The 14,665-nt window shown below is 36.7% G+C and overlaps 1 protein-coding gene across 1 annotated transcript; it reads right to left on the bottom strand.

Moving 5' to 3' along the window:
* Positions 1-2,167: 2,167 nt before the first annotated feature.
* Positions 2,168-8,268, bottom strand: LOC120773404. Its single transcript, XM_040102266.1, has 2 exons — positions 8,199-8,268; positions 2,168-3,242 (listed from the first exon to the last, which is right to left on the bottom strand). Exon 2 carries the CDS (start codon positions 3,221-3,223, stop codon positions 2,498-2,500), a length of 726 nt encoding a protein of 241 aa, XP_039958200.1. The 5' UTR covers positions 3,224-3,242; positions 8,199-8,268; the 3' UTR covers positions 2,168-2,497.
* Positions 8,269-14,665: the final 6,397 nt, after the last annotated feature.

The raw sequence follows: 14,665 nt of genomic DNA, 5'->3' as shown, positions 1-14,665 counted from the left end.
AGTAAGTAAATACTGAACAACCTCAATTCTTACTCGAGAATTTTGCTGCCTCAACTACAGTTAATTTGCTTAATAATATTTGTTCCGAACTCTAGTAAAGTACATAAGTATGAAGGAATTTAATGGATTAGGTATAAACAAAACAAACACTTATTTTTGCAGTGTGCGATATTTACACACAATCTTCTCTCACACAGATATTTGCGTATGTGTTGCCTGCCGCAAGTAATGGTAATTAATTTGCCAGAAAGTCTGAAAGCATTTGGAAGTCATTTCCTCTTAGAGCTTAACTTTAAGTTTAAACGCCGTTAATGCGCATTTGACTTGAAAACTGATTATTAACTGCGCGTCAATTGGGAGTTTAGTAGGGTTGACGGTAAGGTTTTTTGGTAAAAATTTGAAAGAAACACTTAGCGGAAGACAAAAATATTCCCTATTTTTCACATAAAATTTCATAATATCTTTCTCTTACAAAAGCGAACGTGGTATAATATATAGGATCTACAAGCAAGAACGACCTGATTGTTTGGTCAAAATGAGTCCTTTTTTATTTGTTACGCAGATAATTCTGAGACATTTATGATTTCTACAAAATGTCGCCCAAATGGCCACCATGATTCAATTGCATATCTCCATTCGTTAACAATAATTTTTGATTACCCGGTTCAGCATTTCAGTTATAGTGCTGGTTGATTCGCGTACCATGAAACATGAAGCAACGCATTGTCTTGTTGAAAATAGAGTTCGTCTGTGTGAATTTCGCAGAATTTCGCGAAATGATGTGGTAAACATCGTGCTAAATGCTCACTATTAATTGATTTCGAAAGAAATGGTTCATTTTGGTAATGCAATTGCGTTTCCAAACGAAAATTTTGATTACAGCAAAAGCAATAATTTTTTTGCTCACGAAGCCATTATATCAAGTGGCACCCCTTACTGAATACATAAATCCATAAACAACCATGACTGTCACGAACTGTCAAAATAACGTCACCCCTATTTGCAGACGCTTTGTAACGCATACCCAAACTTTACCCACATATGACTTACTTATCAGACTGCTACAGTATTATCTTATGTATTTATGTGTAAATTAACAGCGTGATGACTTGAGTTGATTAAGTCGGATCTTACCTATCTGTCTGTCTATATGTAAGCAAATCTGTGCAAAACTACTTTTTCTCCACAAAAAGCTGCTCACTTGTCTAATCTACCGATCTCGAACTGAGGATATGCCATACAAATTGCGTAATTGACGCAGACGAACTCTATTTTTAACAAGACAATGCGTTGCTTCATACGGGCATTGTGACGATCACCGAACATACTGTTCAAAGTGCACCTTTTGATCCAAATCAAGCTTCTGTATGGAAAACTTCTTTATTTGACTCAATATCTTCACGAAATTTTGCAAGGATTATTATACAAGGGATTGTTCAGTGTCCGAATATATTGCTTAGGTCGAAACACTATGCTATACAGCTGTCATACAAACTCATCGATTAAAATCGAAATAAAGATTTATGCGAGTACATATAGTCGCTGTAATGCATCTATGAAGAGCCTCGGTTTAGCCGATATTAGCGTTTTTTATATTTCTTGGTTTCTGGTTGCTTTTTACTAGATGTTTTCGATCTCGCTGTTCACATAAAAGTATTTTTCCAACCGAACTAACAAAACGTTAATCTCTTTAAATAGCAGCACACATAATTACGCTATAGAAACGAAGAACTAAGAACTCTTTAAACATGACGCGTTTTTATCGCGTCTCTATAACCATACAGTACACGTATACAAGGTTACTAATACGCCATGGCAAACACTCGGATTGTTAATGCACACTCTGACGTTGTGTTTTTTTGGTTGCACATAATTTTATATAATCGTATTTTTGAAAAAATCATAAGAGTTTCAACAAACCAAAGTGACTTTTATATTACTGTAAACAAGTATTTACTGTACAGAGATTACATAATGGCAATCATATTAACAGGGTTGAAAATTTCTCAAGCGTTTTTGAGACTTAAAGTGTTTTGGGATGCGTGTTTATTTGATATTTCAAATAGTTCACTTAATAAAAATTTACCAATTGCCTGTACCTAAGTAAAATCTGAACTTTCCGAAATGCGACGGCGAAATAGCGAAAAAAAGAGAAAACGCGTGCGGATTCGATTGCGGTCAAATAACAATTCATTTCTTTATTTCAGCAACTAGATGACTTAGCCTAAATCTTAAAGCTAACGGGAAAAAACAGTTGGAATGTTAGTATGTATGTATGTACAAAAAGGAGGTAAGTATAATTCATTTCGTTAACTTAAAGTAATAGATTAAGGTAAGTATATTTAATATTATTAGGGTAAGTACAATGAAAGTATAATTCGAATATAACATGCATTTCAAAAAAGTAATTAATTCTAATTTCATATTTTATTTTCATTTTAAATTGAACATATATTCGTATAAGTCGCTTGACGCAACACCGGCCACCTTGACAGGATCAGGATCCTTCAACATCCATGGGCAGTAGTGCAAGTTTATGAATTGGGCGCTTAATGGTGCCCGCCTTGGTTGCCACGTCTGCCACTCGTACCTTGCCGTCTTGGCCTTCGACGGTTGCGCCGACGCGGCCGATTACCCACTGCTGCGGCGGCACGTTGTCTTCGTGAACGAGGACGAGATCGCCTGGCTGCAGGTTGCGTTTGGGGTGGAGCCATTTGTTGCGCTCCTGAAGGCTCGTTAGATATATTTTGGACCACTGTTGCCAAAACTGTTGCTTGAGACAGCAAACAAGTTGCCATCTCTCGCAGCAACGAATTGGGTCCGTTGGTACTTGTGCTGGGGGCAGTGCTTGCAGGGGACAACCGATTAAAAGGTGTGCTGGAGTTAGTGCTTCTCCGTCGTTGGGGTCCTGGCTCAACGGTGTTAGGGGACGCGAGTTCAAAATGGCCTCCACTTCGGCCAGTAGCGTTGAGAGCTCTTCCGTCGTTAGCAGGGCGTTGCCGAGTGCGCGAACGATTAGATGCTTGGCGGACTTCACGGCCGCCTCCCATAATCCGCCGAAGTGCGGCGCCCTGGGTGGTATAAAGCCGAAGCTGAATCCTTCTTCGGCTGCGAACCCCATTAGTTCTGGCGCTTGCGCTAGAAACGCCTCCTTCAGCTCGCGCAGCTTGCGGTCGGCGCCGACAAAGTTGGTCGCGTTGTCGCTGAATATTTTCTGTGGCATCCCTCGGCGACCAATGAACCTTTTGAGGGCGAAAATAAAAGAATTAGTAGATAGGTCCGAGACGAGTTCTAAATGTACTGCTTTTGAAGTGAAGCAAACGAAAACTGCTATATAAGTCTTTACGGGTGGTCGACCACGTATTTTTAACGTTGTATATATGGGACCACAAAAATCGACGCCACATATCAGAAAGGGTCGTAAAGCTCGAAGTCGTTCAACTGGCAAATTTCCCATTATTTGGGTTTGCAACTTCGGCTTGTAATGAAAGCAGTGTGTACAATTTCTTACGGTTCTACTGCAAGCTTCTCTGGCATTAATTAGCCATATGCGTTCTCGAAGAAGCGCAACCAACGCTTTTGCCCCAGCGTGGTGATTTCGAAAGTGCAGGAACCGTAAGTAAGTGATAACGAAATGCGAATTTTTATTCAGTAATAACGGGAATTTGGCATCGTATGGGAGAGGTGCATTTAATAGGCGACCTTCTACTCGGATTAATTTAAAAGAAAGCGACGTGTCCGAGTACTCATGCAAGAACGGGTTGAGTTTTTGCAAGTTGGCGGGTAGCGTCGTGCCTTTAGTCAGTTTTTGGATTTCGCTCGCAAACTCAGAATGTTGAATCACCTGGACAATTTTCAAAAAACTCAAGTTTAATTCATCTGCAGTCAGAGCTCTTCCCACAGTAGGCATCTTTGGTCGTCTGATCCATCGTAATAAATATGCGACCACACGAAGTAACTTTTGATGAGAAGAGAATTTTTCAATCAGCTCCATTATAGTGTTATCTTTCACATTTGCAGAAAATGTGACAGCGTTTTTCTTCTTCTCTAAGGCTTCGTTTTCTGGGGAGAGCTGGAAGTGAGCGTTAATTGGCCATAAAGCGGGGTCTTCTAGGAGGAACTGTGGACCGCCAAACCATATAGAATTATTCAATTCGTCCACGTTACAACCCCGAGACACTTGATCCGCAGGATTTTGTTTCGTTGGCACATGTCGCCACTGTACATTGTCAGTCAATTCTTGGATTTCGGACACTCTATTTGCGACAAAGGTTTGTAATGAAGATGGATGCGTTTTTACCCAGTGCAATACAATTTCAGAGTCTGTCCAAAATGTAATTTTCTCGAATCGTCGACTCAACATTGGTGCAACTCGTGACCATAATTTGGCAAGAAGATGTGCTGCCGAGAGCTCGAGACGCGGAAGAGACTTGGTCTTCAGCGGAGCCACTCTAGACTTTGCAGTAAGCAGCATACATTTGACACCACTAGCAGATTGGCTTCGTATGTATATGCAGCATCCGTACGCTCTTATTGAAGCGTCGGAGAAGCCATGGATTTGGCATGTAGCAGTCGACTCTAAGTTTACATACCGAGGAACGCTAATTGACGAGAGCTGCAGTAGGTTGGCTTTGAAACTCTGCCAGCTAGTGTCGAGGCGCAATGGAATCGACTCATCCCAATCTAGTTTTTCAATTCAAAGCTCTTACCATAAGATTTTTGCTTTCATAACCAATGAGGCTAAAAATACAAGAGGATGAAAAAGGCGAGCAGAGACTGACAATATGTTCCGTTTAGTGGCTCGCAGATCATTAAATTTGGCATCCAAAACAAATCGAAACAAATCCTTTTTCGGCAACCAATGTAGTTGAATTTTTGTCATTGAAGCTGAATTACTTTTCAGTGCAATCACTGTTGAAAAATTTGCGGTGGTTCGAAAACCACTTCTTTAATGTGAATCCTGCCGAATTTAATATTTTAATTACTTCACTTCTTATAAGATCTAGAGACTCAAAATTTTCAGATCCTGTTAATAAGTCATCAACATAAAAGTCTCTTTTGATGGCCAATGAACTGAGTGGATATTTTATTGTATTGTCAACACTGAGCATTTGCAAACACCGTGTTGCGAGAAATGGAGCAGGCGCAGTGCCGTATGTTACGGTGTTAAGACGAAATATTTGTATATGCTCTGAAGGATGCCCTCTCCACACAATAAGCTGACAATCTCTGTCTTCTTCGTGCACCATTATTTGGCGGTACATTTTAGTAATGTCTGCCGTTAAAGCGTACTTGTGTAAACGAAAACGAAGAAGAGTTGAGTATAACTCTTCTTGGATGGTTGGACCTACCATCAAAAGTTCATTCAACGCTATTTGAGTTGAAGATCGACTCGAGGCATCAAATACAACACGTAATTTGGTTGTTGTGCTCTCGGGCCTTAAAACGCATTGATGCGGAATGAAGTAGTGTGGCTCACTCGGGATCTTATTGTTCGTTGGGCTCATGTGACCCAATGCTCTATATTCATTCATAAAGTCCAGATACATTTTGCGAAGTTCTGGATCTTTTAATGTCCTTCTCTCCAGGGCCTGAAACCGCCGAACTGCGGTTTCATAGGAGTGACCGAGTAACTTACGGTCAGCTTTAAAGGGCATTCTAACTTGAAGCCGTCCTGAAGGCAATACTTGAGTTGTATTTACGAAAAATTTTTCACACTCTTGTTGCTCTGGTGTGAATTTGATGCCATTTGATTCTGAAGGTAATTCTTCTAACGCCCAAAATTTTTGGACCACCGAATTAATTGACCTTAAGTCATCTTCAGATTGGCATAATGTGCTAGTTGCAAAAGGAGGAGGACTTAGATTGCTGGCATATTTGCCAGACACAACCCACCCTAAAAGGGTTTTCTGTAGCGTTGGTTGATTAGGACCACTTTTAATTTGGCCAACCGTTAACAAATCGAAAAAGGTTTCTGCACCCAATAATATATCAATCTTTTTTGATTTATGGAATTCTGGATCCGCCAAATTAATATTGTGCGGAATTTTCCAGCCATTAACATTTATGTTATGGTCTGGATGATTAGCCGAAATGCAACGCATTATCCAGAATTCTGCCGAAAACTCGTAATTATTTACCCGCGACTTAACAAACGCGCTTAATTTTGTCCCCACTTTCGTATTGGAATTTCCAATTCCTATTATGTTTAACGTTTTGTGTTGGCGACGAATCCGCAACTTTTGTGCCAAGTCCTCCGTCGTAAAGTTGACTTGGGAGCCTGAGTCCAGTAACGCTCTCGCAGGCAGATATTCACCATAACTGGTCCTCACTTGAATGACAGCTGTCGCCAACATTACCCGATCCGGCATACTCGCTGTATGCATGGCATGTGTGGTTGATGGTTGCGGATGAGATGCAGCGGGGAAGGAAACCGGGTACTGGTGCAACAATGTGTGATGCAGATCGGTTGCATACACGACATCGATCCGCTCTGCGCTTGGATACAGTATGCCCCTTACGCAAGCAATTTATGCATAAGGGCAACGATTTCACAAACTCGAACCTCTGTTGTACCGGAAGCGCCTTGAAAGTGGGGCAGGCAGTTAAAGGATGTTCCCTTGACTTGCATTTTTGACAAGTTGGCTGCTTTGCATCTGCAGCAACTAAAGCTGATTTTGTCCTGTCCATATGTGGCTGCTTCATGTGGCTCATGCTGGTTGTGGCTCCGGATTTCGTCCTCGAACAAGATGCTCCTTCCGCTGCTAACTGCTGAAATCTTCTATTTAAAGTTGCTTCGCAATCCTTCCATAATGGCAAGTGATCATAGTCAGGTTCTCTTCCCACTTGGATCGGGTGGCAGAGTCAATCTTTGTCATAACCATATGTATTATAATGGCGTTTGTTATTTGCTTCTCATCGCCCAGAGATAGCAAGGAGTCATAAACAGCAGATACTTCATCAATCATTGATCGCAATGAAGGCGCGGATGGCTTTGGGATGGTTGGCAGCTCAAAAACGCTTTCGGATAATTTTCATCCGACATCTGAAACGCTTTAACTGTTCCCAGAGCCTCTCCAGATAGACAATTTACCAAATGGTTAAATTTTTCTATATCTGGGATATTTGGATCGTTATGAACAAGCTCTCAAACAAACTCATAAAATTTTTAAACTCTGAATATTCTCCCTTGAATTTCGGCAAATTCATTTTAGGGAGTCTTGAGCTGTGAGAAGCTACGAAAGATGTTTCGGCAATTGACGTTCTATTTTTGGCTAAAATATTTTTAATTATTGATTTCGTTTCAACAATTATGTCCTCTAACTCCCCTCGGGCCATGTCGTCTTCATCAATCTCTTCAATTTTAGATTGGCATTTCATTAGCTTTTCGCTATGTGAATTTAATATGTCGAGCCGACATTCCAATTCAATTGGATCTAACGACATGGTTTTTTCTAAAAGGCCCGTCTTTATTCGCAAAATACTATTTTTGCCACCGTCCTTTGACGCTTTAATGACTTTAAGTCGATTAACTCCTTACTTGGAGAGAGGTTGGCGATAGTTGGCTTTGGCTTGCTCATTTTGCTTGTTTAAATTAAATTTCCGAAAGAACAAACAACTACCACGGTTGGCAACAGATATATTAAGAATCGATACCGAAAACGAAAAAAAATATATATCAATTCCCAAATATACGAAAGCCAAACCAATAGCAATAAAGGTTGGCAACAAATATATTTGGAATCGGTTGCGAAAACGAGAAAAAATAATATCGATTCCCAAGTATACGAAAGCCAAACCGATGAGTTATGCAAAATGAGCACTAGCACAGTCGAAAATTTAACGCGAAAGAATATTGTCCAAGAATCAAATTTGCGAAAACACGAGATGATATGCGAAAAAACTGACCGAATTAAAATTTTTAAAATTATGCGATTTAAAAAAGGGTCGCACCTTAATGTCGGCTAATCCGCAATCCCAAAATCCCTTCACATTCACTTCAATATATGTATAGAATATGTATGTGTATAATATACAATATATGTAGAAAACAATATATATATATATATATATATATGTACAAATAGGCGTGTAATGTGAAAAAAGGGAGAGCCAAAAACTGAAAGTGTGCGTTTGCAATTTTATTAGTTTTTTTTTTTTTTTTGTTTGCACCACTTTCAATAATTCGCACTCGTTACCTGGTGCGTCGGCTGTTTGCCGGCGTTCACGTCCCTTTGGCACAGGATGCAGCGGCAGCTCATTCCCACGACGACTTAAACAGCAGCGGATTGATGGCAGCAGCAAAGTGACGGCAGCAGCAAATCGACGGCAGCAACGACGTGATGGCAGCAGCGGCGGGATGGCAGCAGCGACTGAAGGCAGCAGCAAATTGACGGCAGGAGCAAATCGACGGCAGCAACGACGTGATGGCAGCAGCGACTGAAGGCAGCAGCAGATTGACGGCAGGAGCAAATCGACGGCAGCAACGACGTGATGGCAGCAGCGGCTGAATATCAACAGCGATGGCGGCAGCGTAGTGATGATTTTAACGGATAGCGGTGGAAACGGGTTGTCTTTTTTACCGGCACTCTGGTTTCTAACGATTTTTAGGCTTTACCGGTTGTTCAATATTGCGGCACTTTAGGCAACGGGGTTTTTTTTTTTTGAAACTGTAACAAAAAAAAAATTTTTTTTTTTTTTACGCCAAAAACGTTTTGTGCCTTTATTTGTGCCCACCACTGTACCGCATAAGTAGATCACTTTTCGCACTTATCAAGCACCTCCTTTTATGTTATTTCTTTGTTTGGTGAATTTCTATGTACACGTATACGCACACACTCCACAATACTTCCCTTTTCTTCTTTGTCGATTTTTTTTAAGCTTAGGTAAGTATACGGGTAAGTATTTCAGCACTGCACTTTGCACTGTATGTATATATGTATGTATATAATTTTTTATAGATTTCCACTGGTCTTCACGTATGTATATATGTATTTATTCTTTTTTTTACAGGTTTCACTGCACGTAATTCGTATAGCTCAATATGTACTTGCACATATATGTATGTATATGGATTTTTAATCCTTTTTATAATTTTTCTTGTGTTATTTTTTTTTTTTGTAATTCGTTTTTTTTTTTCACTTCACTGAACCGTGAACATCGAAATTCGAAAACCGAACACCGAACACCGAAAAGGGTACAATTATTGGCAATTGGTTGCGAAAAGAATTTTTTTTTTTTTTTGGCACTATTATTCCACTGTGTAAAATTTAAGTTAACTTTTTTTTTTTTTTTAAACACGCATATGTCCCTGCTCGGGCGCCATGAAAATTTCTCAAGCGTTTTTGAGACTTAAAGTGTTTTGGGATGCGTGTTTATTTGATATTTCAAATAGTTCACTTAATAAAAATTTACCAATTGCCTGTACCTAAGTAAAATCTGAACTTTCCGAAATGCGACGGCGAAATAGCGAAAAAAAGAGAAAACGCGTGCGGATTCGATTGCGGTCAAATAACAATTCATTTCTTTATTTCAGCAACTAGATGACTTAGTCTAAATCTTAAAGCTAACGGGAAAAAACAGTTGGAATGTTAGTATGTATGTATGTACAAAACGGAGGTAAGTATAATTCATTTCGTTAACTTAAAGTAATAGATTAAGGTAAGTATATTTAATATTATTAGGGTAAGTACAATGAAAGTATAATTCGAATATAACATGCATTTCAAAAAAAGTAATTAATTCCAATTTCATATTTTATTTTCATTTTAAATTGAACATATATTCGTATATGTCGCTTGACGCAACAAGGGTCATGTTGAAATTTTTAATATACTCAAACAAACTTTTTGGTACTCTTTGACATTTTGCAAATAATTTCTGATGATGGCGCGTGTTTATTTTTCAATCGACATCGACTTTACAAGTCAGGTGACAAGTCAAGCATCTGGGGTATTCCATACCAAATCGACCAATTTCGAAACCGATCCTTTAGAATTTGCTGAAACTTATCCTTTTCTACCCTTTGAAAAACATTTTTTCAAATTTTCAAAATTTTTTGTCCAACTTCAAAAAAAGTTATGATTTTTTCAAAAAAAAGCTTTTTTATTTTCAAATAGCCATAACTTTTGTAGAAATTGACTTTTGTGGACCTTTTTTTTAAATTTTTGTTTTTGAATGAAGTTTCGAAAAAATACACGAAAAAAATTTAACACGAACAATTGTATAAAATAATCGGTGTTTTTAAGTAGAGTCGTAATTTTTGGAAGTTCGCCATTTTTGTTTTTTTTTTTCCTCAAAAACAACCTCAATCAGTTTGACAACTATCCCTTCTAATCCTGAAGTGGGCCGATTTTTTTTTTATTTTTTTCATTTTTTAAATTTGACAATTTTTTTTAAAAGCATTTTTTTTAAATAAATAAATAATTGAACTTTTTTTGACGCAAAAAAAAACAAAAATGGCGAACTTCCAAAAAATGACGATTTTACTTAAAAAAAGGGTAGAAAAGAATGGATAAGTTTCAGCAAAATCTAAAGGGGTCCGGTTCAAAAGTGGTCGATTTGGTATGGAATACCCCATATTCATATGTAATATGTTACATGAGCTAAAATGAAAACAAAAAGTTGCAATATGAGAAAAGTTAAAATAACGCATTTCACGCGAAAGTTTAGCATGAAAAATTGCAAAAAAAGTATTAATTCCACCGTAAAATAATACGCTAAATTTCGTGTGGAAAACTAAACAAATCTTATATGCGTCGCTTGTCAGAAGTTTATTTTGGCGTGTGGTAAATAGTCGCTTCCAGAATTTCGCAGCATTATTCCTAGTTTAAAAATTTTTCATATATTTGTATAATGGCGAAATTCTTTCACTCACCTGAGCGCACGGGTGAACTATTTCAATGTGCGCTAACACGACGAATAATAACAAAGTAGCAAAAACTGTGCACTGACATTTGCGAAATTCACACATGTGAATGTCAATTAGTTTTGCGAGAAAAACACTGCTATAAGCATATTTTTATGGAAAAATGCATTCAAAAAATTTAGAGGAATACTTTTAGCATATCCTTTTATTTAGGAAAAGGTAGACTGTTGTTAGCTTATAAAAAAGAAAATATAATTTGCTTATTCTAAATTATACAAAAGAAAGTAGCTGATATAAAATTAATGTCCAATCAGATTTCAATCCAGCATGGCTTCTTTTATTGCTTTTCTATTTGTTTTTTTTTTCTATATTCAGAGATGCTACAGTTTTTAAATATATTTGTAGACTCTTATAGTATGCTGGAGCTTTTACACATGATATGAAGAGAATGGTTATGCAAAATTGTATGCAGGTAAATAAACGCAACACAAAAATATGCATTAACAATCAATCGTGTGCGATGGCGTATGAGTAATCTCAATCCCACAAATACAATATAAACACTGATGTACCTCAAGAAATACATGTTATAGTGAAAAGCATATTGTTGGCATTTGTATAGATAAATCGAAGATTTTCATTCCGACACAGAAATAATTAATATAAAATACTATTTATGCTAACTCAGTTACCTTAAGTTTATAGTATTGACATTTACGTATTTATATATGTTATCTATTTCTGACCACAGATAAAAATGGAATATTTATGCCTTCTGTTTATAAATTTTTAAAAAATTTTTTTAGATGAACAATTTGAATTTTATTCCTTTCCGTAAGAACTTAATGAGCTAAGTTACTTAAATGGCCCACGTTAGTGGTCTACCTAAACTCTTACTAATTAATAATTAAAATATTTTCTCAAACACTCCGATTTTTTTTTCCTACTTTTTTTATAAACATTCAACATGAGATTTTCGTACTTTATTTATTATTTACGTTCTAATTTTTTTGGTTTTTCTTCGTACCGGTTTTTATGTCGGCTAGACGACGGTAAGATTTATATGCGATTTGCAAGAGATTTATTTTCAAATTTCAATATTTACCTTGTACTGTTTGTTGCTTTTTCTTCTATTTTTATGCTCAGTAGCTAAGGGCAATAGCGGATTTATGATTCCCTTTAATACTTAAGTGCTCACAGGTGTGCGCGTGTTGCGCTTTTATATTTCTTTGAAAAAATTTCTAAGTGGATATCGTTATTGTGGTTACTTTATATGAACATTCTGTACTGCTTTGACTGTTGTGGAAGATAAAATGTGAAAAAATATTTCACTAATTTTCCCTTAGAGCACTATTTCTAAGGATTTTAATAAATATTTCTCTTTCTCCTCAAAACTTTTGTTCTAAAAAATGTTTAAAATTTTTGGTTTAATTAATAATGATCAGTGCATTGAATGTACAAAATAAAGCTTACTAATTGTTTGCATTACAATTGTTTGCTTTATTACCAATGTTAAAATATATTGGCGTAAGTCTGGTTCGATAACTAATTGTTAATTTATATAAGGGTTAGCAAAAATAAATCCAGTATTAACAATCTGTAACTCGCATTCTTTATGATTGAAGAAGTATCGAAGATGGAAAATTTTTTCCATGCAGCCAAAAACGTAAGCCAAGTGTCTGACAAGCTGATCGGTTATTATGGATTTGAACTATAATCACCATCAGTTTCGATAATTTTAATGTTCAAGATGTCCCATGTTAAGACCAATTGTCAAAGATATCGATAAAATAAAGGAAATCTATTGCCCAGAAGCTAAACATTGCACAAAAAACTGTTCGAAGCAATTCTTTAAGGCTGAGTTCCAAACAAAGGTCTATGTATGGGTGACAAACGCGTTAATGAAAAAAAACCGCATATACCGAATTTCCTTCCAATGGTTGGTTACTGCTGTTAAAAGATGGGTCTATTACGACAACGTGAAGCAAATTTCTCAGCATTAAATGGTCGGCTAAAAAGTGGCCAAGTCAGGATTGGCGATTAGGAAGGTTTTGCTTTACTTATTGCCGGGATTGGCAGGGAATCATTTACTATGAACTTAGCCAAAATCTTAAGTCGCACCTTGCTGTATACAATTTTCTCTGAACGGGACAGATCTCAATAGTGATTCACGAAAGGCTTCTGGAGTCCTAGAAGAGCTTCGGAAAATTGACTGTCTGTGGTTTTATTAATAGGGGTAACATTAGTTGATTTATTTTACCCATATCTTATATTTTGCATTTATAGCTATCCCAGAGATTATACATGCTAAAAAAATGACAAATAACAAGTTATTCATTGGTTCACCATAAGAAGTTAAAGACGGTGGCGTATACGTAATTATTATATATTAAAAATCGGAAATACATTGTAACAAAGAGTACCCGGAAATTGTAAACAAAACGAAAAACGGAGCGGGAAATTCAGTTTGGGGAACAAGAAAACATCACACGGACCCAAATTTGGTTGATTGCTGGTATTCATAGCGTTTTTGGCTTTAAATTTGGTAATAAGCGTGGCTCGAAGCGATGGTGGATTATCATCATGTAAAATCTATGAATTGTTTTTCCACAATTCAGACCGTTTTCGACGAATGTTCTCACGCAAACAGAACTTTTTTATGACCGTCTGTTCCTCCGGAACAAATTCATGATGCACCAAAATATCGAAAAAACATGATTTTGGCTTTGGCGTGGTTTTTTGGTTCAGGGTCATTGCCTCATCGGCAGTTAAAATGCTCTCTATTATTGTGGGAACAGAATTTTTTAAAAAAGTTCAGCTTTATTTGGACTAGTCAAACAATAACGCTTTTCATACCAAAATATCTACCAAAATCATTTGAACGGTCAAATGGGTCGACATTTTACTTTCAATTTTTTTCCTAGCTTAAATCATTTTATATTTTCTTTGAAACATTATTTATATTCTCATAAATCATCTTCATTATTTTCATAATAATTTTTGGTATTTTGTAACAACTACAATGTACACCCCATCGCTTTAATCCACCATAAAATTAACCAACTACCTGGTATAAAGTGGCGCTTTGTTGTTTAATCGACTGCATGGCTACCAATTGTTGTCGTCATCTCCTTCAGCCTTGTGCTACTTACTTCCTCTGTTTCGATTTCTCATGTATCTTGTCATTCCTTTGTCCGTTTAGCTTAAACTCAATTTTGATTTTATTCAATTATGGGCTTATTAAACTTTGCTGTTACTATGATTTCATTGGTCGCTCGCGTTGCCTAGGGATTGCTCGAGGTCAACCGTGACTGATGTTCTTATATTTCAAAGTACGTGCAACTTAAAATATTCGAAGCTGCTAAAACTTAAAATACTCCCTCACCTAATTTCACGCTGCTATACGTTCGTATATTATTTTCTAAGTTGATGTTTTTAATAAGCCTCTAAACTGAAATAGTTTCTACCCTTAAAAAATTTAGCTCTATATTTTTAATTTAAGCAGTGCCTAAATACTTGCAAATTTACTTTACAAATATATTTATTATAAAGTTGTTTAGTTTTTTAGCATTAATTTTTTTTTGTCTTCAACGCGAAGTAAACCCATAGCTTTGAAAATAGGTAAATCTAAACAAAAATTAGCGGTCTTATTAATTTTTTTCGTAAAAGCCTTTAGAAATTATACTTAATTAAATTTATTAATTATATGTACTGTATTCATTCAGTACACCATGCCGTATGAGCAACACAAAATGTACTATATAAGACACTTACGAATACTACTTTAAACGGTTTTTT

The sequence above is a fragment of the Bactrocera tryoni genome, chromosome 4 (assembly GCF_016617805.1).
Source record: "Bactrocera tryoni isolate S06 chromosome 4, CSIRO_BtryS06_freeze2, whole genome shotgun sequence".
Lineage (NCBI taxonomy): Eukaryota > Metazoa > Arthropoda > Insecta > Diptera > Tephritidae > Bactrocera > Bactrocera tryoni.
This window is presented reverse-complemented; position numbering and strand designations above follow the sequence as displayed.